Below are 19,332 nucleotides of genomic sequence, written 5' to 3'. Positions count from 1 at the left end.
CAATGAGCGCGGCCATGTTGAAGTGACGTCACGGAGCCGCAACTTTTTAGGAAAAACTCCGACTTTCCGAGTAGGAGTTACTATTTGGAGATCTGTTCAAACAAGATATTTCCTACTGGGAAATCAACACACACACACACACACACACACACACACACACAGTTCTCACTTGGTCATGAATGTAGCATAATAATAGACTGAATTGAATATGCTAGGCGGTGTTTTATATTTGTAAATACATACTCTGGACGAATTACGACATGATGGCTGATCACAGTGTTGGGTTCTGGGGAGGAAGAGTTCCTAGAGAAGTCGTCAGCATGGCCAAACACTTGAAAGATCTGGATAAACAACTCTTCAGACAAATCCTTAAAGGTGAGTTAGCTAACAAAGCGTTATTAGGATAAATAGAATATTAGAATAAAAAATAGTGATGGTAGGTGTTGCGCAATCAACATGTGAGTGGTTTAATATTTGCAGTGATATTTTGCAGTTGTTGTAAATGCATTGGAAGAGAAGGAATGCAGTGTGTCCATGGCAGACATTGCAGAGGATAATTCCCTTTCAGAAGAAAAGCTTAGCGACATTGTTTCAGGAATGTACGAGCTACTGAAAGAAGCTTTACGTCTACCATCGTCTTCAGTGAGACAAGAGGTACGTTTGTCAGTACGTTTACATGGACAACAGTAATCCGATATTAAGACGATACTCTGATTAAGAAACTAGCATGTAAACAGCGCTTTCTGATGACCTTAATCCGACTAAAGTCATACTCGAAGTAAACACAGACCGAATAGACGTGGAGTATTCCTATTTTAGTTGCATTATCGACGTGCGTTACTGACTACGTTTACATGCATGACGGTAATCTAATTACTGACCTTATTCTGAATTAGACAATATTCTGATTAAGGTGTTCTCATGGGTCGCTTTTAGAATATTCCTTTCACGTTCCCGTTTTACACGTTAGAGAACGTAGATCGATTAACGGCACACGTCATTACGCCACGTCCCGTGCCACGCCGTCCGACGTTCCCTCCAGAATTTCACGCATCAACGTGGAGTTTGTCTTCGTTATGCAAGCAGAACATCTGCTTTATATTGTATACCACATATAGGCATGTCACGATAATTATGTTATTGCTTCGTCGTACGATATATGGACATGACCAGATGGCCTACGGGGCATGTGTTTGACTCAAGATTGCTAAAGGTTGATTAATACAAGAGACCCAAGAACAAAGAATAGCTGCATATATTGCTAAGTCAAGGATGCTTATATAATAAAGCACATTGAATTAACTACTGCATTCCTTTTCTTCAGAGTTTTGAAGAAGATCTTCGTGAGCTCAGGTAAGAAGTTCTGTGTACAAACGGGTGACAAAGGAATAACCACCAGCTAACTGCATCAATATGGGTTACCCCTTGGCATAGTAGACACGTCGGTTGTTGATTGATCGGAGGTTGCATGAGGGAACATAAACTTCAAGGAGAGTGTTGAGGTAGGGGGGTGCTCTTCCAGACAAGGTCTTGTAGATGAGCACCAAGGCCTTGAATTTGATGCAGGGGGGTACAGGAAGCCAGTGGAGGGAAATGAAGAGGGGTGTGACGTGGATTCTTTTGGGCTGGTTGAAAACAAGGCGTGCTGCTGCGTTCTGAATCATCTGAAGGGGTTTGATGGAGCTCGCTGGGAAGCCTGGGAGTAGTGCATTGCAGTAGTCCAGTTTTGAGATAACAAGAGCTTGGACTAGTAGCTGTGTAGCCTCTTCGGTGAGATATGGTCTGATTTTCTGAACCTACAGGAGCGTGAAGTTGCTGAAATGTGGTCTGTAAAGGTCAATTGGTCATTGAAAGTCACCCCAAAAGTTTCTGTTTGTCCTGGTTAGTTTGAGTGTGGTCGAGCCAAGCTGTACAGTGAGGTTGTGGTTGATTGAGGGGCAGTCTGGGATGACGAGAAGCCCCGTTTTTGCCAAGTTGCGCTTAAAGTGGTGTTCCCTCATCCACTTGAGATGTCAGACAGGCAAGCAGAGATGCATGCTGAGATGGATGGATCTTCAGGCTGGAAGGACAAATAGAGCTGGGTGTCCTCAGAACAGCAGTGATATGAGAAGCCATGAGACTCAATCGCAGGCCCCAGAGATAGTATAAATAAAAAAAGAGCACTGGACCCAGAACTGACCTCTGGGGAACCCCAGTTGTGAGTTGCTGAGTTTCAGATACCCTTCCACGATACCTTGAGGGATCTGCCTGAGAGATAGGAAGAGAGTACAGGTGTTGGGAGAGCTGCCAATCTTCTCCTGGCGGGATGCTGTTTTAGCTGTAAAGATACTATGGGGAGAAAGAGGAAAGAAGTGTTTGGTAATTGGTTAGATCAGTCGTCTGATTTATGGCAGTTCCTTTCATTTGCCCTTAGTTGGGCCAGATGTTACAAAGAGCTTCCAAGGGCTAGGGGGTGATGTGCAAGCTGGCCTAGAGGTTTGGGGACAGATGCTGTCAAGAGAAGATGCTGGAGTTGAACATAGTATGTCTGTTGTGGTGGTTAAGTCCAGTGAAGAGAGGTGGCTATCAGAGGGAAGTGAGGATGTGACAACGGAAGTGTGTGGGTGGAAAAGGGGGTGAAGATTGCGACGGAAAGGAGATTAAAGTCGGAGAGGGGAGAGAAATAGAAAACTGGAGAAAGAAATGGTCAGAGGTGTGGCGTGGAGAGGAGTAATAAGAAGATTTTGAGGATCAAAATTTCTTTTGTCATAATTAAATGATTCATTATAATTGTCTTAATTTAGGAGCTTGTGTTGTGTACTAAATTTTGGACATTTGGACCTTACAGTTCACTTAACCAAAGTTAAGTTAGGTGGCTGGAATGTTGAGACTGAACATTACTTTTTCTCAAACACAGGATTTCTGAGGAGTTCATTGCAGACTTTTCCCGCATCGTCTTCGGAAATGGGTACGATGCACAGCTAAATAATAAACATCTGATTTTTATGTAACTTGTGCTTTAAACATTCGGATTCTTTATAAACACATTAAGCTGTCAGTTCATTTTTTTTTTTTTTTTTTTTTTGCTACCAAATATAGTGTTTTGGGGTTTTTTTTGCTGTTTTTTGTTTTTTTTTTAACATAAAATAAATAAAGTATTCAGGTATGTGCTGGTCTGATTTTTCTTTTAGGCGACCAGCACTCAATGCGTCCGTTACGCAGCATGGCCCAAGATTACCGAAATTAGAACAATTCAGATGGAGAGTGGATGTTGCGATTTCAACGAGGTACAGTAGTCGTGTTCATAACACGCCCGAAGGGATGGAGACAAACCTAAAAGAGTGCTTATCTCATTCCAGTATAAAAGCGTAACTTGTTGAGAGAAGCCTAAGAAATGAGCGCGTAAAAATATTCTTTAAGGCTTTAGTCACGTTCACGCAGTATTAAATGGCTAACTCCTGGATTTGACTTGTGCAAATGCATCACTAAACAGGAGCTTATACCAGCCACAGCAGATTTTTTATTGCATTATTGTTGTCGCTATTAATAGCATTCGTAAATATAGCTGCCAATGGTGATCATTAGGGTCCAAGCACCATTCCGGCTTCCAGGATAGGGTGGCGATCCTCACGTGACCAAGTGGGATATTTTTGTCTCCTTCGTTTAATTAGGATCTCTTGGAATACTTTTAGAACTTGTGTGAAAATCTGACAATGTTTTGGGTCATATTTATTCAGAGATTGTAGAAAATTTTAAAGGGTTCACAAACTTTCAAGCACCACTGTAGCACAAAATTTTTCATTCCCTCTCTCTCAACTGTAGTTCCTACCAATTACAATAGGGTTTCAGCACGTTAGGTGCTTGGACCCCTAATAATTTAGCAGGAGCATTAATAGGCTTACTTGATGTGCTAGTTTAATGTATTCACCACAAAAAAAAATGCTGTAAATTTATCATTATTTTAACAAACTATCGCTTACACCATCCTTGTGTATTCCAGTTCCTTGTCTCGAGCTCTTCAGCCGACTGTTCTAATGCAGTTGAAACTTTCCGATGGGAATCTTCACCAATTTGAGGTAATTACATTTACCGTGATTATTACATGTGATTTAATTGTTATTTAATTGTGATTTAATTGTAATGAGAATTTGCCTATCGTCACACTATTTCTCAACGAGCTTTAATTTACTATTTCAAAGAAAACCAAGCCTTTTTTTTTTTTTTTTCCCTGTAGAGTGATGGGTTTTACCTAACTTTTATTTATTTATTTATTTATTTGTTTATTTTTAGGTTTCCATGTCTAAGTTCCAGGATCTGCGGTATAACGTCGCCCTCATTCTAAAAGAAATGAACGACTTGGAGAAACTAAGTGTTCTCAAGATTCAGGATTATCATGTAAATTAAATGACCTGTTAACTGAGCGTAATAATGACGGTTATCGTTTGATACGACGGTTCGTGTGATTCAGTTACTGTGTGTTATCATGGCATCGATGAGAATATTAGCATGAAAATTGAAGCTTTTGAAAGCGATGTGTTTGAGCAGAGTGTAGAGATGAGGAGTTGTTGAGCGGAGCTTGCCGAGCCGTTCTTGCCCACGTGCAAAATGCTAGCAAGGATGTGATGATTAAACCGTCAAGCGCACACAGCCATTGAACTGCTCGAAGCTACGGCATTAAATTAGTGTATATGCTCTGTTTTTTGTTTTATGTGTAACTTTGTGCCTGTCTGATGTTTTGTTGTACAGCACATTGGTCAACAGTGGTTGCTTTTAATAATGCTTTATGAATAATAATTTGATTGATTGATGAAATTGAATGATACCAGCGGATTCTAAAGGAAAATGTCAGGACATCCGTCCGTGAACTGAATCTGAAGAGAAGGTCGGTCATGCAGCAAGATAACGAACCTAAACACACGAGTCGTTCTACCAGAGAACGGTTAAAGAAGAGTAAAGTTAATGTTTTGGAACGGCCGAGTCAAAGTCCCGACCTTAAACCAATAGAAACGTTGTGGAAGAACCTGAAGCGAGAGGTTCACGTGAGGAAACACACCAACATCCCAGAGTCGAAGCTGTTCTGTACTGAGGAACGGGATAAAACTCCTCGGCGCCGATGTGCAGATGATCGACAGTCACCCCAAACGTTTATCTCCAGTTATTACTGCACAAGGCGGTCACACCAGATACTGAAAGCAAAAGGTTCACATACTTTTGTCACTCACAGATATGTAATATTGGATCATTTTCCTCAATAAATAAATGACCACGTATAATATTTTTGTCTCATTTGTTTAATCAGTTTCCCTTTGTCTACTTTTTAGGACTTGTGTGAAAATCTGATGATGTTTTAGGTTATATTTATGCAGAGATGTTGAAATTTCTGTCCTTCACACCACCCTCACCCACATGGACAACAACAAAGGGAACTATGTGAGGCTGCTGTTTATAGACTGTAGCTCAGCCAGAGTCAGAGGGGATGTGATGGACAGCTTGAGGATGGCAGGTCTGGGGAGTTGGACGAAAGTACATGACCTGGGAGAAGTGAGGGATGGAGACGGGGACAGAGAGCAATGCAGAGGGCTGGGGGAGAGAGTGTGGCTGAAGGGAGGGACTGAGGAGAACATTGTGATAGACTAAGTGCTTCTGTGAATACACTAGGGGGCATAGTCTTACTTTTTTACTGCTACTTTCAATAAATGCAATTATTCTGCATATGCATTAATAGTAATGTGGTATACTGCAGGTACGAAGTAGGACTAAAGTAATTTAGTTATTTGTTAAGGACCCACAGAGCACGCCGATAGGACATACTGTTTGCCCATAGTATGTCCAGTGGTCCCACAGTGAGCCCGCAGTATGCCTTGTGCATGGGGGCTGTCCATCCAAACCGGCCTATAGTGGCATGTGTGGGCCCCCAGTAGGACAGCCCACACCAAGCCTAGTGGAGGAATATTGTGGGCATGCAGCGGGCCCATAATGGGCAACAGTGGGCACAGTGTGTGGCCACTACGTGCAGACAACTGGGGGCCTTGTTACTGGCGTGAAATGTGAAGCACCTCTAAGTTGTGCCCCACGTTTCACACCTATAGCAGGGTCCATAGTGGGCTGCCCACTGTGGGCTCAATTTTCTGCCCGAAGTGGCCCCACACAGGCCCCAAAGGGGCATGTTTGCTGGGTTGTTCTTGCCACGGACCCCAAGTAAGACTGTACATCTGGGCAGTAGAATAAAGTGTTGCCTGTTGTTTATTGTAAGTTTTACTGTATTGAGTAATTTGAAGCCACAAACCGTTCGTTAAAATCAGCATTCTTTTAAACAAAAGGGTACTGCACGCATGGCAACCAATATCTTTGATCTCTTTCTTTGCATGTGCTTACTAATTAACTCATTCTGCACTTATTAACACGGTCACTCAGTCACTGATCTCCATTTATGAGGACAAATAAGATCCAAATTCCGTAGAATTATTACCATTACATTTATTGATTTAGCAGACGCATTAACATTACTGGAACTTATTTTGTCATTTTGCCATTTAGTCAGAGCCATATCTCCTTGCAGGTCTTGCCTGGTGTCCCACTGAAGCTAAGCAGGGTTGAGCTTGGCCAGTATCTGGATGGGAGACCTCCTGGGGAAAACTAAGGTCGCTGGAAGTGGTATTAGTGAGGCCAGCAGGCGGCGCTCAACCTGTGGTCAGCATGGGGTGTAATGCCCATGTATAGTGACCGGGACACCGAGGACCTGACTCTCTGTGGTCATTAAAAATCCCAGGACACTTATTGTAAAAGAGTAGGGGTATCAACGCCGGTGTCCTGGCGAAATTGGCCCTTCTCTATCTTGGCCCGCTAATAATCTCCATCCTTGAACTGGCTACATCACTCTCTTCTCCTCTCCACCAATATCTGATGTGTGGCTTGCTGGACAGTTTAGAGAGTATAAGTACTTGAGTGCCACTATTCTCAACACAAACATCACACTTGAGACATCTAAGAGGTAGCAATATCGATGCTTTGACTGGTCACCACTATCCACGGTGAAAGTTCTAACTTTATTGTAAGGGGAATGCATCAGGATGTGTTGTTGTGAAAACCTTGACAGTTTTTTTTATATGTTAATATTTGATACATGAAACCATTATGGAACATACGGAAGTAGAAAGGGATGTTACATATGTAACTATGGTTCTATGACTCATCGGAGGACCACCAGGTCATCTGGGTCTCTCAGAGTGCCGTTATTACTAGTACTCCATATCAGACCGTGGTGACATACACAACCTTTCATGATTTTATACATTTACTCAAGTCGAATGTTACAGAATCTAAGTTAGCATGAGCCACACAGCAGATGACAAATTCTTAATAAATAGATGTATTCATTTTAGTTGTATCAGAGAAAAACGTAGGCCTTTTGATATTAATGTTTGTTTTCGAGATGCCATTTTTTGGTTTTTCATTTGACAAAAATGTCAGATAATACGTTTTACTCTAAACTTTCATAGGATAAAATTCCACTGTTATGAATTTGTATTACAGTTTGTCTTACAATATCCTTACTAGCATTTTAGTTGCCTACTTGGACCCATAACATTCTCTTAATTTAAGTGCCAGCTGGTTAAAAATAAATAAATAAATAAATAAACAACTTTCCATCACCCGTCTTGGACTTAAGAGTTCAGAGGAAGAAAAATTGTGACTCGATCACCAATTTTACCTAATTAATCCCACAGTGTAAATGTTTTACCAAAGTGCTATAAACATTCTTGTGCTATAGTACTATAAAACATTCTCTAGAGCATTTCTCCACCAGCAAGGAATGGGTAGGGCACGGCCAATGCTATCTTATTCAAATAAATGCTATCTTAGCCAGTGTTCAAGGTCCAGAATGATAAGACCAGCTTCGACTGGCGTAGCGCAATCTTAGATTACCTGGAGCAATATCTGATTACAATTAGCCACAGGTACAGAGCAACACTGCGCGACATTACAAAGCGCACCAGGATTATTTACCTGGTTCTGGAAAATGAGAAGGGACTACAGAGTAATACGTGGCTTGACTTGGACATGGCTGGCATCGTGGATTATCCAGTCTCAGGTCAATCCAGTTTCATCGATGATATTTTGGACCGCATATGTGGAGCTGCGCTACTTGAGGCCAGGGACGAACCAAACGATGATCAGTGTGTGTGATTGTGGAATGTATGGGTCAGAATCACCTTTGAAACAGGCCTTGGGATTTGTGGTGCTCCCAAATTCAGATTCACTGGCCTGCCAACCAAATACCACATTCACCATTAAGCAAGAGCCATGGATAGCGCTCATCAAAAGAGGCAACTGTACCCATGCTGAGAAAATTCAAGCCGCACAGCGAGAAGGAGCATCGGCCGTAGTTATTTACAATGTTGATGGGACTGGAAATGGGACAAACAGTATGTCTCATGCAGGTATGGCTTTTGTTTGTTTGTTTGTTTGTAATCCAGTGCTTTGATGAACTGGGGTTAGAAATATCTTTTTTTCCACATCAGGTTTCAATAACTGTTTGTATAACAGCATTTACAAATGTCTATTTAACACCGTTACGTGGACACCTGTCGTCTGGGCATTATGTATTTTCTCTATTATACTCGTCTGTAGATTTGACTCACGTGTTGATTATTGTATTGCACACTTGTTTCAAATATTTCACAGCTCCAGCTCCATACACAGTCTTTTGCTTAGCACTGTGCTTTATCGTCAGTGTTTTAGTGTAAATAGAGAGCCACATTCCTTCATGGGAAGGCTCCAGTCTATCACATTAATGAAAAAGGATGAGTATTATAGTATTATAATCCTGCAGTAGTGTATACAATAATTATGACTTGTATTGTAATGACTTATTTTTGTATAAGAGAGGGAATCTCCTTATATAAGAATACTGTAGATTATTATTCAATACTAATGATGTGGGGCAAGACATCATTAAATAGCAGATGGTACTCTTTTTTTTTTTTGGTGAAACCAACATGAACTGTCTTAGTAATGTTTTGCGATGAAACCGCTTCAGTACGCCATGGCTATCTAAAACTGAAACCGTGCTGGAATGTTGGAGCACTGGTCTTCCGAAAGATAATCCCAAATATTTCATGGTGATGGAAGGGACTCTCTAAAACATCACTTCAAAAATCTCTCATCAATGTTCATCTGGGTTGAGATCTGTTGGCCTTAGCATATGATTTTGATTAGTTTCGTGCTTATCAAACCCTCCTGTGAACCCTTGTGCCTTGTGGATTTGTGCAGAGTCATCCTGGAACATCACGACAGACATGATAGCATCATCATAGCATAAAGTCGGCCAGTCAGAATAACTCTGTTTATAGCCTGTATTTGGTAATGATTGAAAGAAAAACGTGTATTTGTGAAAAACATTTCAGTTTGAATCTTAAGATATTTCAATATATTGGCTCTGAATTCAGCTGTTTCAAATTCAGGTCTCGATCATTTTGGTTGAATAATCCATGTATAAAAAAAAATTTGAGCTTAGAATATTAGTTAATACTACCTGTCTAAGTAGGCCGCAACATAAACAAGGATCTCTCCCCCAATATCCCAGTTCAACAGCAGCCAGACCCAAAACCAGAGACACAAGACAAAATACTAGCCAGTAATTTCTTAATTTATTTATCTCTTAGATCAATTAGTCCTGGAAGTAAGTGAAAGACTGATCTCGGGTTATCGGAAGCGTTTGGTTGCAGTTATTGCTGCTAATGGTGGCACAACCAGATTTTATGTTTAAGGGGGCAATTAGTTTTTCACATTGGTGATAGGTATTGGATAACTTTTTTTTTTTTTTTTTTGCTTCATTAAAATGATTTAGTATGAGATATACACAAAAACAGAATAAATTTTTCACAGGGCACAAGGCAGGCGACACCCTGGACAGGGTGCCAATCTATTGCAGGACACTATCTCACACGATTTGAAAATGCCAATCAGCCTACAGCAGATGTCTTTGGACTGGGGGAGGAAACTGCAGTACCCAGAGGAAACCCGTGAAGCAAGGGATAGAACATGCAAACTCCGCACACACAGGGCGGAGGCAGGATTCAAACCCCCAACCCCTGTGGTGCGCGGCAAATGTGCTAACCGCTAAGCCACCATGCCCCCAAAAGTACTTCTCAATGAAAACGAGATAATTAGAACAACTTGTTTGGGGACGCTATTTAATTTTAATAAAAACTATCTAGCAATATACATTTTGGTTCAGCAATAAATTTATACAAAGGCATTAGTTTTATTGTTTACAGTGCTGTTTGAAAGTTTGTGAACCCTTTCGAATTTTCTATACTGCTGCATAAATATGACCTAAAACATTATAAGTCCGAAAAGTAGATAAAGAGAACCCAGTTAAACAAACGAGACAAAAAATATCATACTCGGTCATTTATTTATTAAGGAAAATGATCCGATATTCCACATCTGTGAGTGGCAAAAGTATGTGAACCTTGCTTTTTAGTATCTGGTGTGACCCTCTTGTGCAGCAATAACTGCAAATAAACGTTTCCAGTAACTTTTGATCAGTCCTGCACATCGGCCTGGAGGAATGTCGGCCATAATACCTATGTGCTGTAGCCAATGGGAACGTTCTCTATTAGCGCACGTCCTCGCAGGACCAATCAGACCTCCTCAGGGAAGTTAACGGAGCTGGAAATCTTAACAGAAACAGCTACTTTAACAGATGTCGATAACAGAAACTTTAATATGGGTAAAGCTGTGTGCACGTAATGTTATTATATATTATAGACGTATTTATAGTTATATGTCAGAAAAAAGAAAAAAAAAGAAGATATAAGATCGCAAGTTATCACGTAAAATCGTCAAGGATTCTTCGATCTTTAAAAAATAAACCAAAAATGCATTGTCGGATTCTCCATCGAGCATTTTATCATGCGTCATTAAAGGTTTAGAGGAGATATGATGAATGTAAAACACGGTAAACAATGACGCCGATATTTTGTGCATTTCTGTTTTGTTTTTTTTTTATTCCCTTCTGAATCATTTTTATTCCACAGGAACTGGGGACATAGTAGCAATCATGACTGGAAATCTCCTGGGCAGACACATCACAGACCTGATTGAGAATGGGATTGAAGTGTATATGAGAATAACAGTGGCAAGCCGACATGGGCCCTGGAACCCTTTTTGGATTTACATCACGTCTTTCGTCTTCTTTGGTATAACAGCCATCATACTGGGCTACTTCATCTTTATAGTGATTAGCCGGTTCTACCAAAACCATCAGCTTCGGATCCAGCAGGTTAGGCTTTTTAGTATTATTTATTATTTATTATTTATTATTTAAGGCTGGAGGATTATACCATGCAATAACAACGTACATTTGTTTTGTTTTTTTTACTTTGTTCCTCCAGGAAATCAGATAGTGATAGTTTCTTTATTCATGAATTGTTTAGTCAAAGTGATATCACTGGTCGAATCACTACGTCAGTGTTTATGAGCAAAGTCTACTCAGCTTACTTCCTTGTAGCTTTTTAAGAGTAGAGTTACTTTAAGCTTTTTCAAAACCAAAAACTTGTTTTTCTCTTAAAACAGAATATGTAAATTTTTTAACATTTTTTGATTAAGTATGTAAACGAATACAACGATTTACAGGTTCATGTTCTCTCAATAATTTTACAGAGAAAGCTTAAAAAAGTGGCCCAGAAAGTCGTCGCCAAATTAGAAGTTCGGACACTCCGGCGAACTGATCCGGTACTTTCTCACTGCACTGGTCCATTGTTAAGTTGCTACGCTATTGTTTTATAACCATTGTGACGTAGTAATAATAATGAAATGAATGTCTTCGCAGGAAGTTGAAGCAGAAGAGAGTAGCTGTGTTGTTTGCTTAGATTCCTTCATGAGGTGTGACGTCGTGACAACTCTGCCTTGCAGGTAGTTCACGGTTAAACTAAGCAGTATTGTGCAAACAAGGAATCATTTTTCAAGCTGAATTCCCACCACTGTTGAAAGTTAGCCTTCCTCGGGACAGTTTTGTATATTCATATACAGGCGTGTGAAAAAAATAAGTACACCCCATGGAAATTTGGCTGGCTTTTTTTTTTGGACATATTCGGACAAGCAAACGTCCGATCGTCTTTGAAACGGCGCCTATTAATGAATCCGATATACTTGAAAATTAGCTTTTCAATTATTTATTTAACAGAAGTATCAATCGATGTGAGATCCTTCTGTGGAAAAAGTAAGTACACCCTTGGCCTCAGAAGCTAGTATTGCCCCCTTTAGCAGAAATAGCTTCCTGTAGGCATTTTACATAATTGCCCACCAGGATTTTTGACCACTCTTCCATGCAATATTCTTTCAGTTGCAAGACGTTTGAAGGTTTTAACATATGCACTGCCTGCTTCAAATACCCCCCAGGAATCCGGGCTTTGACTAGGCCATTCCATAACCCTCCATTTCTTAATTATTAACGGACACATTGATATTCCCCTATCGTGCTGTTATTAAAAAATAATGCACACCTTCTGACTAAACAGATGCAAGCATTCAGCTGTGCTGTGATATATCGTTGACGATATGATTAGGATCGTTATCCTGCTGGAATGCCAGGGATGAGCGCTTATTTAGGAGGAAGCCTATTTAAGGCCGGGGTGTGTGCTCATTTAGGATGCAACCCATTTAAAGACACTGAGGTGAACAGTAAGGTCATAGGTGTTCTAGAAAATTATTATGTGATTATGTCAGCTTTATAAGATCTGCTTTGTGGTCATTTAACTATGGCCTTTTCTTCTCTTGCAAGCCATTTTTTCCACAAAACATGCATTGAGCCATGGTTACTGGAACACCACACCTGTCCAATGTGTAAATATGATATTCTGATAGGAGAGGTAAGTTCCATTTATTCACTGTTCGTTTACCCCTTTTAACTCCCATCGACAGGTTCAGGCTCATATTTGTCGTTACTATAAACTAGGTTTTCCGTCATTAATAAATAATTCATAGTAGCTACTTTACAGCGAGTAAAAACAAACTTTATAAGCTGTCATTTTAAGTGTTTAATGTAATTGCAAGATTGACAAATCACAAAACCTTCCTTTTGCTTTTTCACTCCAGTTTCTTTCTTTGTGGAAATTGTTATAATATATCCAATTCTTGCTCTCTTTGTAAGTCCAAGTGTTTTTAAAATGACACATCATAATGTTCAATACTATCGCTTGACGTTGCACAGAGGTCATACATCACTTACCTTATAATTTTTGCAGCATTAAGATAGCTCAGCACAATCACCAATTGAACAAGTAATAAGAGGTGTTGCTATTTTATTATTTTTTTAAATATATATATATAAAGGATGCTCTGAAACCTGGTCAGGAATCCTCCGTACCACCAGAAGATGTCAGATTTTATCCAAGCACTGTATCAGGTTTAATGGCCAACTCAAGAGGAGTGCTCACATCTCCACAGCAGCAAGGAGAAGCCAGGCTAAGCTTAAACACCCAGACTACTGAATGTAAGTGGCTTCAAAATATGTTTTAACTCACCACATGTAATTTCACATAGCCCTTTTACCTACATTGCTTAAAATAATATGTTGCATAAATTAACTACATAAGATACATTTACCTGCTTGCACAAACATGCCAAATGACTCATCTGGTAAGACCAGGGATGGAAAAAGAAATGAGAAATTATACTTACGTGAAAGTATGGATAATGTGTCAGAATCGTACTCAGTTAAACCAGGAAGTGTCCAGCCGTAAATTTATTTTCAACTTCAGATGCAGACGGATTTGATTAATATTTGACTAATATCATACCATAATTGGCTGGGGGACAGAAGAAGAGACCTTCTAGATTTGTAAAGATATTTAAAGTTCCAAATACAAATATAAAGTGTAAAAATCATGACTTTTCTTTCTTGGAAATGTCTTTAAGTAAGAAAACTAATTCGATTTCAAGAACAGCCGAGTAAAGTATAAATATCCCAGAATAATACTTAATGTTAATGTCTTGGCTGATCTTGGGAGCATTTCCGTTAAGAGAGTAATAATGCTGAAATATTGACAACGTACTAGGGCATATGACACAGAATGCTTTTTCCCCTATTACATCAGCTGCGGAAGAGCAAAACACCAGCAGAATGGATCACATGTATATGAACCCAGCATTTGAAGAGGAACAGCAGATCTCTGACCATCAGGACCCTGACTGTCAGTCACATCAAGTGTAGAATTTGCCTGCGATTTCTTAAATTGAAGTGTATTTTCTATTCTCTAAGATGACTCTAAAGGTTCATCGTGTACCATGTACAGAAAGTAGATCTCTTTAAACAAGTAGTAATAACAATCAGCCATATCACCATGGTTTGCATGTATATGAATTATAAGAATAAAAAAAACACACACAAAGTCCTGAAGATCTTTAGATAAGGGACGGTGCTGTAAAGGTCTTAATTTAGAAAATTTAGCACAGTAGACTTCGGTGATTTTTAGTTCAAGACCATGTGCTTAGTGGTCTGCTGTGCATCAGTAGAACATCAGTAGATCTAAGAATCTGTAAGCGATTTGTAAGTGATCGAATCATTTTCATTGTTTTCCCAAACATATTATGTATGATCCTTAATGATCCTTGATTACTGCTGATATGTTCATTGGCTGGTGATGTTATAAGAATGAATAAATACTTTTTTTTTAATGATACCTGACACTTATTTTTAAAAGACCAATGTATTTCTATTAGTAAGAGTAATGTAGATGTGATAAGACAGATATGGTAAAACATCTATGGTACATTTTGTTAATGTGCACAGGAGTTGGGCTGCTTCATTCATTTCATCACCCGTGTTTTCACTGTGTCAGCGTTGTTGATATTAAGGAACCTGCTACTGCAGAGTATGTGCACTGCTGCTTTCTTTACATTCCTTGGAAGCTCATTTTAACCTCGGACTCTTTGAAGCGGATAATGAGGTGCAAGCTAGTACGTGATGGGTCGTGTACTGTGAAAATCAGAGGTCTTTTATGATTATTTCTTGTCCACACTGTAGGAGAGGATCGCTATCAGGGGTGGCACTAAAGATAGGGTACACTTTGAGAAAGTGTGTGAGTGGTGGGGCAAAATTTGATGTTTTTAGTAGTATTTAATCAAATTTGAACAAACAACGCAAGTAGAACTTACAACGAGAAAATATTCTTTAAATGAATTTTATTAAACTGTAAAAGAACCCACAACATCTCAGTGTTTGCTTCCTTATACTATACTAGAGTTCACTCAGTTGCATTCCACTTCTATGGAAAACCATTGCTAGCTGGTGCATTATACCCCTGTGAAACAGGAAGTCATGGTTGAACAATTTCCTGCTCCTAGTCAACTGAGGTGTACTAAAAAATAAATAAATAAATATCAGTGAGAATATACTTCAAATATATTTTTCTCATATGAATTCATAAGGGTGCCAATATTTGTGGCACACATATATTTAACAACAAAATTTTTTGGGGGGGGATAAACCTGTGTTTTGTTTGCAGTTGTTTGATATCCATGAGAGCAGAGTATTTTTGTGAATTATTTTTAACAAAAGGTTAAACAATAAAGACAATTTTTCACAGCCTGCTTTGCTCATATTTCCCAAGGGTGCCAATATTAATGGAGGGCACGTTATTGATCTCCATAGATCAAGAGAAGGCAGAGTGGAACGTGTTATCTGTGGGGAAACCTCTCAAAGCTTTTGGTTTTTAGGTCTGATTTTATTGATAAAATAAGAGTTTCATATATTTTGTAATACTGAGAGTGTGCTGAAGTTTAACGACAGCGTAAGTGCTTCATTATAAGTGTGTAGAGGAGTAAGGCAAGGGTGCTCTCTGTCAGGTATGCGCTTGGCAACAGATCCTTTTCTAAACAAACTGAGAACCGAATTAAAATGTCTTCGGTCTTTCAGTGTGATAATGATTTACAGACGGAGAGGGAGACGTCGACACATTGCTCGGTGTTTCTAAAGAATTTGAAACTGTATCTTAAGCAAAAATGAACTGGAGTAAAAATGATCCCTTTGTAGTTGGGCACTGTTCAGCTGGCGTGCCAAAACTTCCCAGTAGGACTGCTTTGAAGAAAGGAAAAAAAGAAGAAGATGTTAAAATCGTCGCAGAAGTACTCCGAACCCGGGATTCTGTTCTTTTACACGAGGAGAAAGAAATGCTTGTGGAGTACCGTGGAGGAATGTAAGAGGCCTGATGAGGAAGATCTCCAAACCTGGATGGATTTCCATCACTGGTCACTTTTCAGAATGTAAAAATGTGATGGACGCGAATTTGCACGTTATTTCTGGCAAATAAATATTTATAAGGCTTGTCTGAAGGGTTTTAATAAGAAATGCAGGAGTTGACACGCCCTGGTGCACTGTTCATGGGTTGAGTGAGACTGACCACAGTGGAGAGCATTGTACAAGCCGGCGTTAACTAAAAGAGCTGGAGATATACAGCGGACAATCTTGCAGTGGATTATTACTGTTACACTGCGAAAAAGGAATGTTAGCAAGTATACATATATATATATATATATATATATATATATATATATATATATATATATATATATATAATATAAACCAGTTAATATAAAAACTCATGAAACATAAGGTAGTGTTATCCTTTAAAACATTCATTCATAAGTCATTCAACTCAAAGACAGTTCTTTTCTTAGGCTGCCAGGCACAATAAATAATGTTGCTGAGGCCTTTGTGTCCACACAGATTCATTCTTTCGCCTCGGGTAGGAGGAACTTGAGGCATTTGAACTGAATTCCAGTCTTGTTACCCTCAATAAGGGCCACCATTGTATGTAAATGGCTTATAAAGGAGCATATGACTTCTATGGTGCAGGGCAGCGGCTAGTGTTGAGGAAAATATTTGCATTTCCAAATGGCATGGTCTTCTTCACTGAGCCATTTAGTGCATTGTTTCAACCCTTTTCCGGACATATTTGTGTACCACCACTGCTGAAGGTAACTGACTAAATATTTGTTTTTAATTTGCTGTTTAGAACAAATTGTTCTAGTATGAGACTGTAATATCCACATATGTTTCATATACTGTATTTTATCTCTATAGTCCTATGAAACTCCACGCCCTGTTTAATCTATCTACATGAGCGGAATCGTATTGTATACAGTAGATCTGGTTAGGTGCTTTAAATAGAGCTAATCTGCTTTTTATAGAACTGGAGAGGCTGTCACATGGCCTTGCCCAAAATATTGCGATTGGCTTTTCTTTTTGCATCAGGTGACAGCATGTGGCAATAGAGCATCGCCCATGCTCTTTTATTCAACTCCAGGGCACACACAAATTGCACAAAGTGTCCAAATGCCCAAAGTGTCCAAATGTCAAGACTGCACCTGATGGTCGATATATTTGGACCTGGCAAGGCTTATGCTGCTTACACCACGGGCTGAGCTGGTAAATTGTACTTTGAGTTTATTATTAATGTAAAAGGGCTTACATTACTGTTTTTTTTTTTTTTATATATATATATATATATGAGTATGTCTGGCTGCTGATGATCATATGGTTTACATTTAGGTCAGATTAGTAAAAAATATAAAATACATATCTAATTCATATCTAATTCTAGACATATCTAATTCAGACATTTTAATATTTCTTTCTTTCTTTCACAGACCTGGAATCAAAAATGAATTGGGCGTCTTTTTACGCCGTAATCAGCGGTGTAAATAGGCATTCAACAGGCATTGGCCGCATCTGGCTCTCTGTCATCTTCATCTTTCGCATTCTGGTTTTAGTAGTGGCTGCCGAAAGTGTGTGGGGTGATGAGAAGTCCGGCTTCACCTGCAACACCCAGCAGCCTGGTTGCAACAGTGTATGTTATGACCAGTTCTTCCCAATCTCTCATATCCGTCTCTGGGCCCTGCAACTGATTCTTGTCTCGACGCCAGCACTGCTCGTAGCTATGCACGTTGCTCATCGCCGGCACATTGACAAAAAGATCCTCAAACTATCAGGACGAGCTGGCACTAAGGAGTTTGAACAATTAAAGAATCAGAAATTCAAGATCACCGGTGCACTTTGGTGGACATATATGACGAGCATCATTTTCCGCATCATTTTCGAGGTGGTTTTCTTGTACATATTTTATGTCATCTACCCTGATTTCAAAATGGTGCGTCTTGTTAAGTGTGATTCTTATCCCTGCCCTAACACGGTGGACTGCTTTGTTTCTCGTCCAACAGAGAAGACCATCTTTACTGTTTTCATGCTGGTGGTATCTGGCGTTTGTGTTTTGCTAAACATTGCAGAGGTGCTGTATTTGATAGGTAGAGCATGTGCCCGCTACTTTCAGAAACCAGAAGGGGATCCCCAAGGACCTTGGCTCACTCAAATGCTGTCCCCTTACAAGCAAAATGAAATCAATCAGCTCATATCAGAGCATTCATTTAAGCCCAGATTGAATTTGGCCAGAAAGAGCCCTACTGACAAGGGGGAGAGATGTTCTGCCTTTTAGCTGCTGCCATCTGGGAGGTTTCACTAATCATTGCTAACTAACTTGGAGTTTCAGTAATTATGACCAGTGACAACTTTATTCATTTATTGTGTTAATGTTAAATTATTTAAAAAAATAAACAAAATGTGGATTTTTTTTTGCATTTTTTTTTAATGAGAAGCAATTAAAAAAATCACAATGGTGAATGGCAACATCTGGATATATTCTCCTAATCCTTGGTCTAAGAATGTGGGGGTTTAGAAGAACAACAGAAGAAGTAAAGGCCTAATATTGATTCAATTTGTTGTCTTCCCTAGGAGATTTTTTTAGTTAATTCTTCTGACTGTAATATGTTACAGTTAATATGTTAAAAGCACCCGTACTTATTTAATATTATGTATAAAAGCTTGAAATAGGGTTGAAAAATAAATAAATAAATAAAAAGCAATCCAGCCCAGATGAAGTTTTAAATATAATAATTGTTTTATATATATATATAAATTTAATGTAAAGTGATATCGGATAAACAGCGAGGTTATTGTGTTTGTTCAGTGTTTGCATAATGTAACTTGATGTTCAGAGATTTTCTATTTTGTAGATTAACATCCTGGCTCAACAGAACATATATTTTAATAGGACCTTGCTTACTGCCTTTACTGCAGTCAAAAATAAATAAATAAATAAATAAAATATATTAATTCTTTGTCTATTAGGTTTATCGTCACATTCTTTTCAGAATGTAATACATCCTATGGCATGCTCATTTTACACAATGAGAAACATGCCCAAGACCGAGGTGGGCAAGGAATAGTACTGCTATTGTTGTTATTTTCATTGTTGCATTCAGGGTCTAAATGTCTTTCAAGTCATCTGT

At 39.1% G+C, this 19,332-nt stretch overlaps 3 protein-coding genes across 5 annotated transcripts; all 3 read left to right on the top strand.

Annotated features, from left to right (window-relative positions):
- The first annotated feature begins 111 nt into the window (after positions 1-111).
- On the top strand, positions 112-5,254 carry commd5 (COMM domain containing 5). Its single transcript, XM_017475235.3, has 7 exons — positions 112-375; positions 494-654; positions 1,325-1,353; positions 2,897-2,947; positions 3,171-3,266; positions 3,980-4,055; positions 4,270-5,254. Exons 1-7 carry the CDS (start codon positions 261-263, stop codon positions 4,381-4,383), a joined length of 642 nt encoding a protein of 213 aa, XP_017330724.1. The 5' UTR covers positions 112-260; the 3' UTR covers positions 4,384-5,254.
- A 2,603-nt stretch (positions 5,255-7,857) lies between these two features.
- On the top strand, positions 7,858-14,667 carry LOC108268445 (ring finger protein 128). 2 transcript variants are annotated; one of them, XM_017473432.3, is made up of 7 exons: positions 7,858-8,420; positions 11,025-11,269; positions 11,650-11,721; positions 11,819-11,901; positions 12,770-12,857; positions 13,342-13,480; positions 14,085-14,667. In XM_017473432.3, exons 1-7 carry the CDS (start codon positions 8,000-8,002, stop codon positions 14,198-14,200), a joined length of 1,164 nt encoding a protein of 387 aa, XP_017328921.2. In that variant the 5' UTR covers positions 7,858-7,999; the 3' UTR covers positions 14,201-14,667. The 2 variants fall into 2 exon arrangements, with proteins under 2 accessions (XP_017328921.2, XP_017328920.2); XM_017473431.3 differs by having other exon boundaries at positions 7,859-8,420; positions 13,321-13,480.
- Positions 14,668-16,619: 1,952 nt separating this feature from the next.
- On the top strand, positions 16,620-19,163 carry gjb1b (gap junction protein beta 1b). 2 transcript variants are annotated; one of them, XM_017474438.3, is made up of 3 exons: positions 16,622-16,965; positions 17,243-17,416; positions 17,638-19,162. In XM_017474438.3, exon 3 carries the CDS (start codon positions 17,652-17,654, stop codon positions 18,477-18,479), a length of 828 nt encoding a protein of 275 aa, XP_017329927.1. In that variant the 5' UTR covers positions 16,622-16,965; positions 17,243-17,416; positions 17,638-17,651; the 3' UTR covers positions 18,480-19,162. The 2 variants fall into 2 exon arrangements, with proteins under 2 accessions (XP_017329929.1, XP_017329927.1); XM_017474440.3 differs by lacking the exon at positions 17,243-17,416 and having other exon boundaries at positions 16,620-16,965; positions 17,638-19,163.
- Positions 19,164-19,332: the final 169 nt, after the last annotated feature.

The sequence above is a fragment of the Ictalurus punctatus genome, chromosome 8, assembly GCF_001660625.3.
Source record: "Ictalurus punctatus breed USDA103 chromosome 8, Coco_2.0, whole genome shotgun sequence".
Classification (NCBI taxonomy): domain Eukaryota; kingdom Metazoa; phylum Chordata; class Actinopteri; order Siluriformes; family Ictaluridae; genus Ictalurus; species Ictalurus punctatus.
Note: the sequence above shows the minus strand (reverse complement) of the source record. Positions and strands in the feature narration are given on the sequence as shown.

Coding starts and splice junctions, on each gene's coding strand:
- LOC108268445 (XM_017473431.3), top strand. CDS start 8,000: ATGAGAAGGGACTACAGAGTAATACGTGGCTTGACTTGGACATGGCTG. Junction 11,722..11,818: donor CACTCCGGCGAACTGATCCG/GTACTTTCTCAC, acceptor ATGTCTTCGCAG/GAAGTTGAAGCAGAAGAGAG. Junction 11,902..12,769: donor GTGACAACTCTGCCTTGCAG/GTAGTTCACGGT, acceptor TTCTCTTGCAAG/CCATTTTTTCCACAAAACAT.
- gjb1b (XM_017474440.3), top strand. CDS start 17,652: ATGAATTGGGCGTCTTTTTACGCCGTAATCAGCGGTGTAAATAGGCAT.
- commd5 (XM_017475235.3), top strand. CDS start 261: ATGATGGCTGATCACAGTGTTGGGTTCTGGGGAGGAAGAGTTCCTAGA. Junction 655..1,324: donor CGTCTTCAGTGAGACAAGAG/GTACGTTTGTCA, acceptor CCTTTTCTTCAG/AGTTTTGAAGAAGATCTTCG. Junction 2,948..3,170: donor CGCATCGTCTTCGGAAATGG/GTACGATGCACA, acceptor TTTTTCTTTTAG/GCGACCAGCACTCAATGCGT.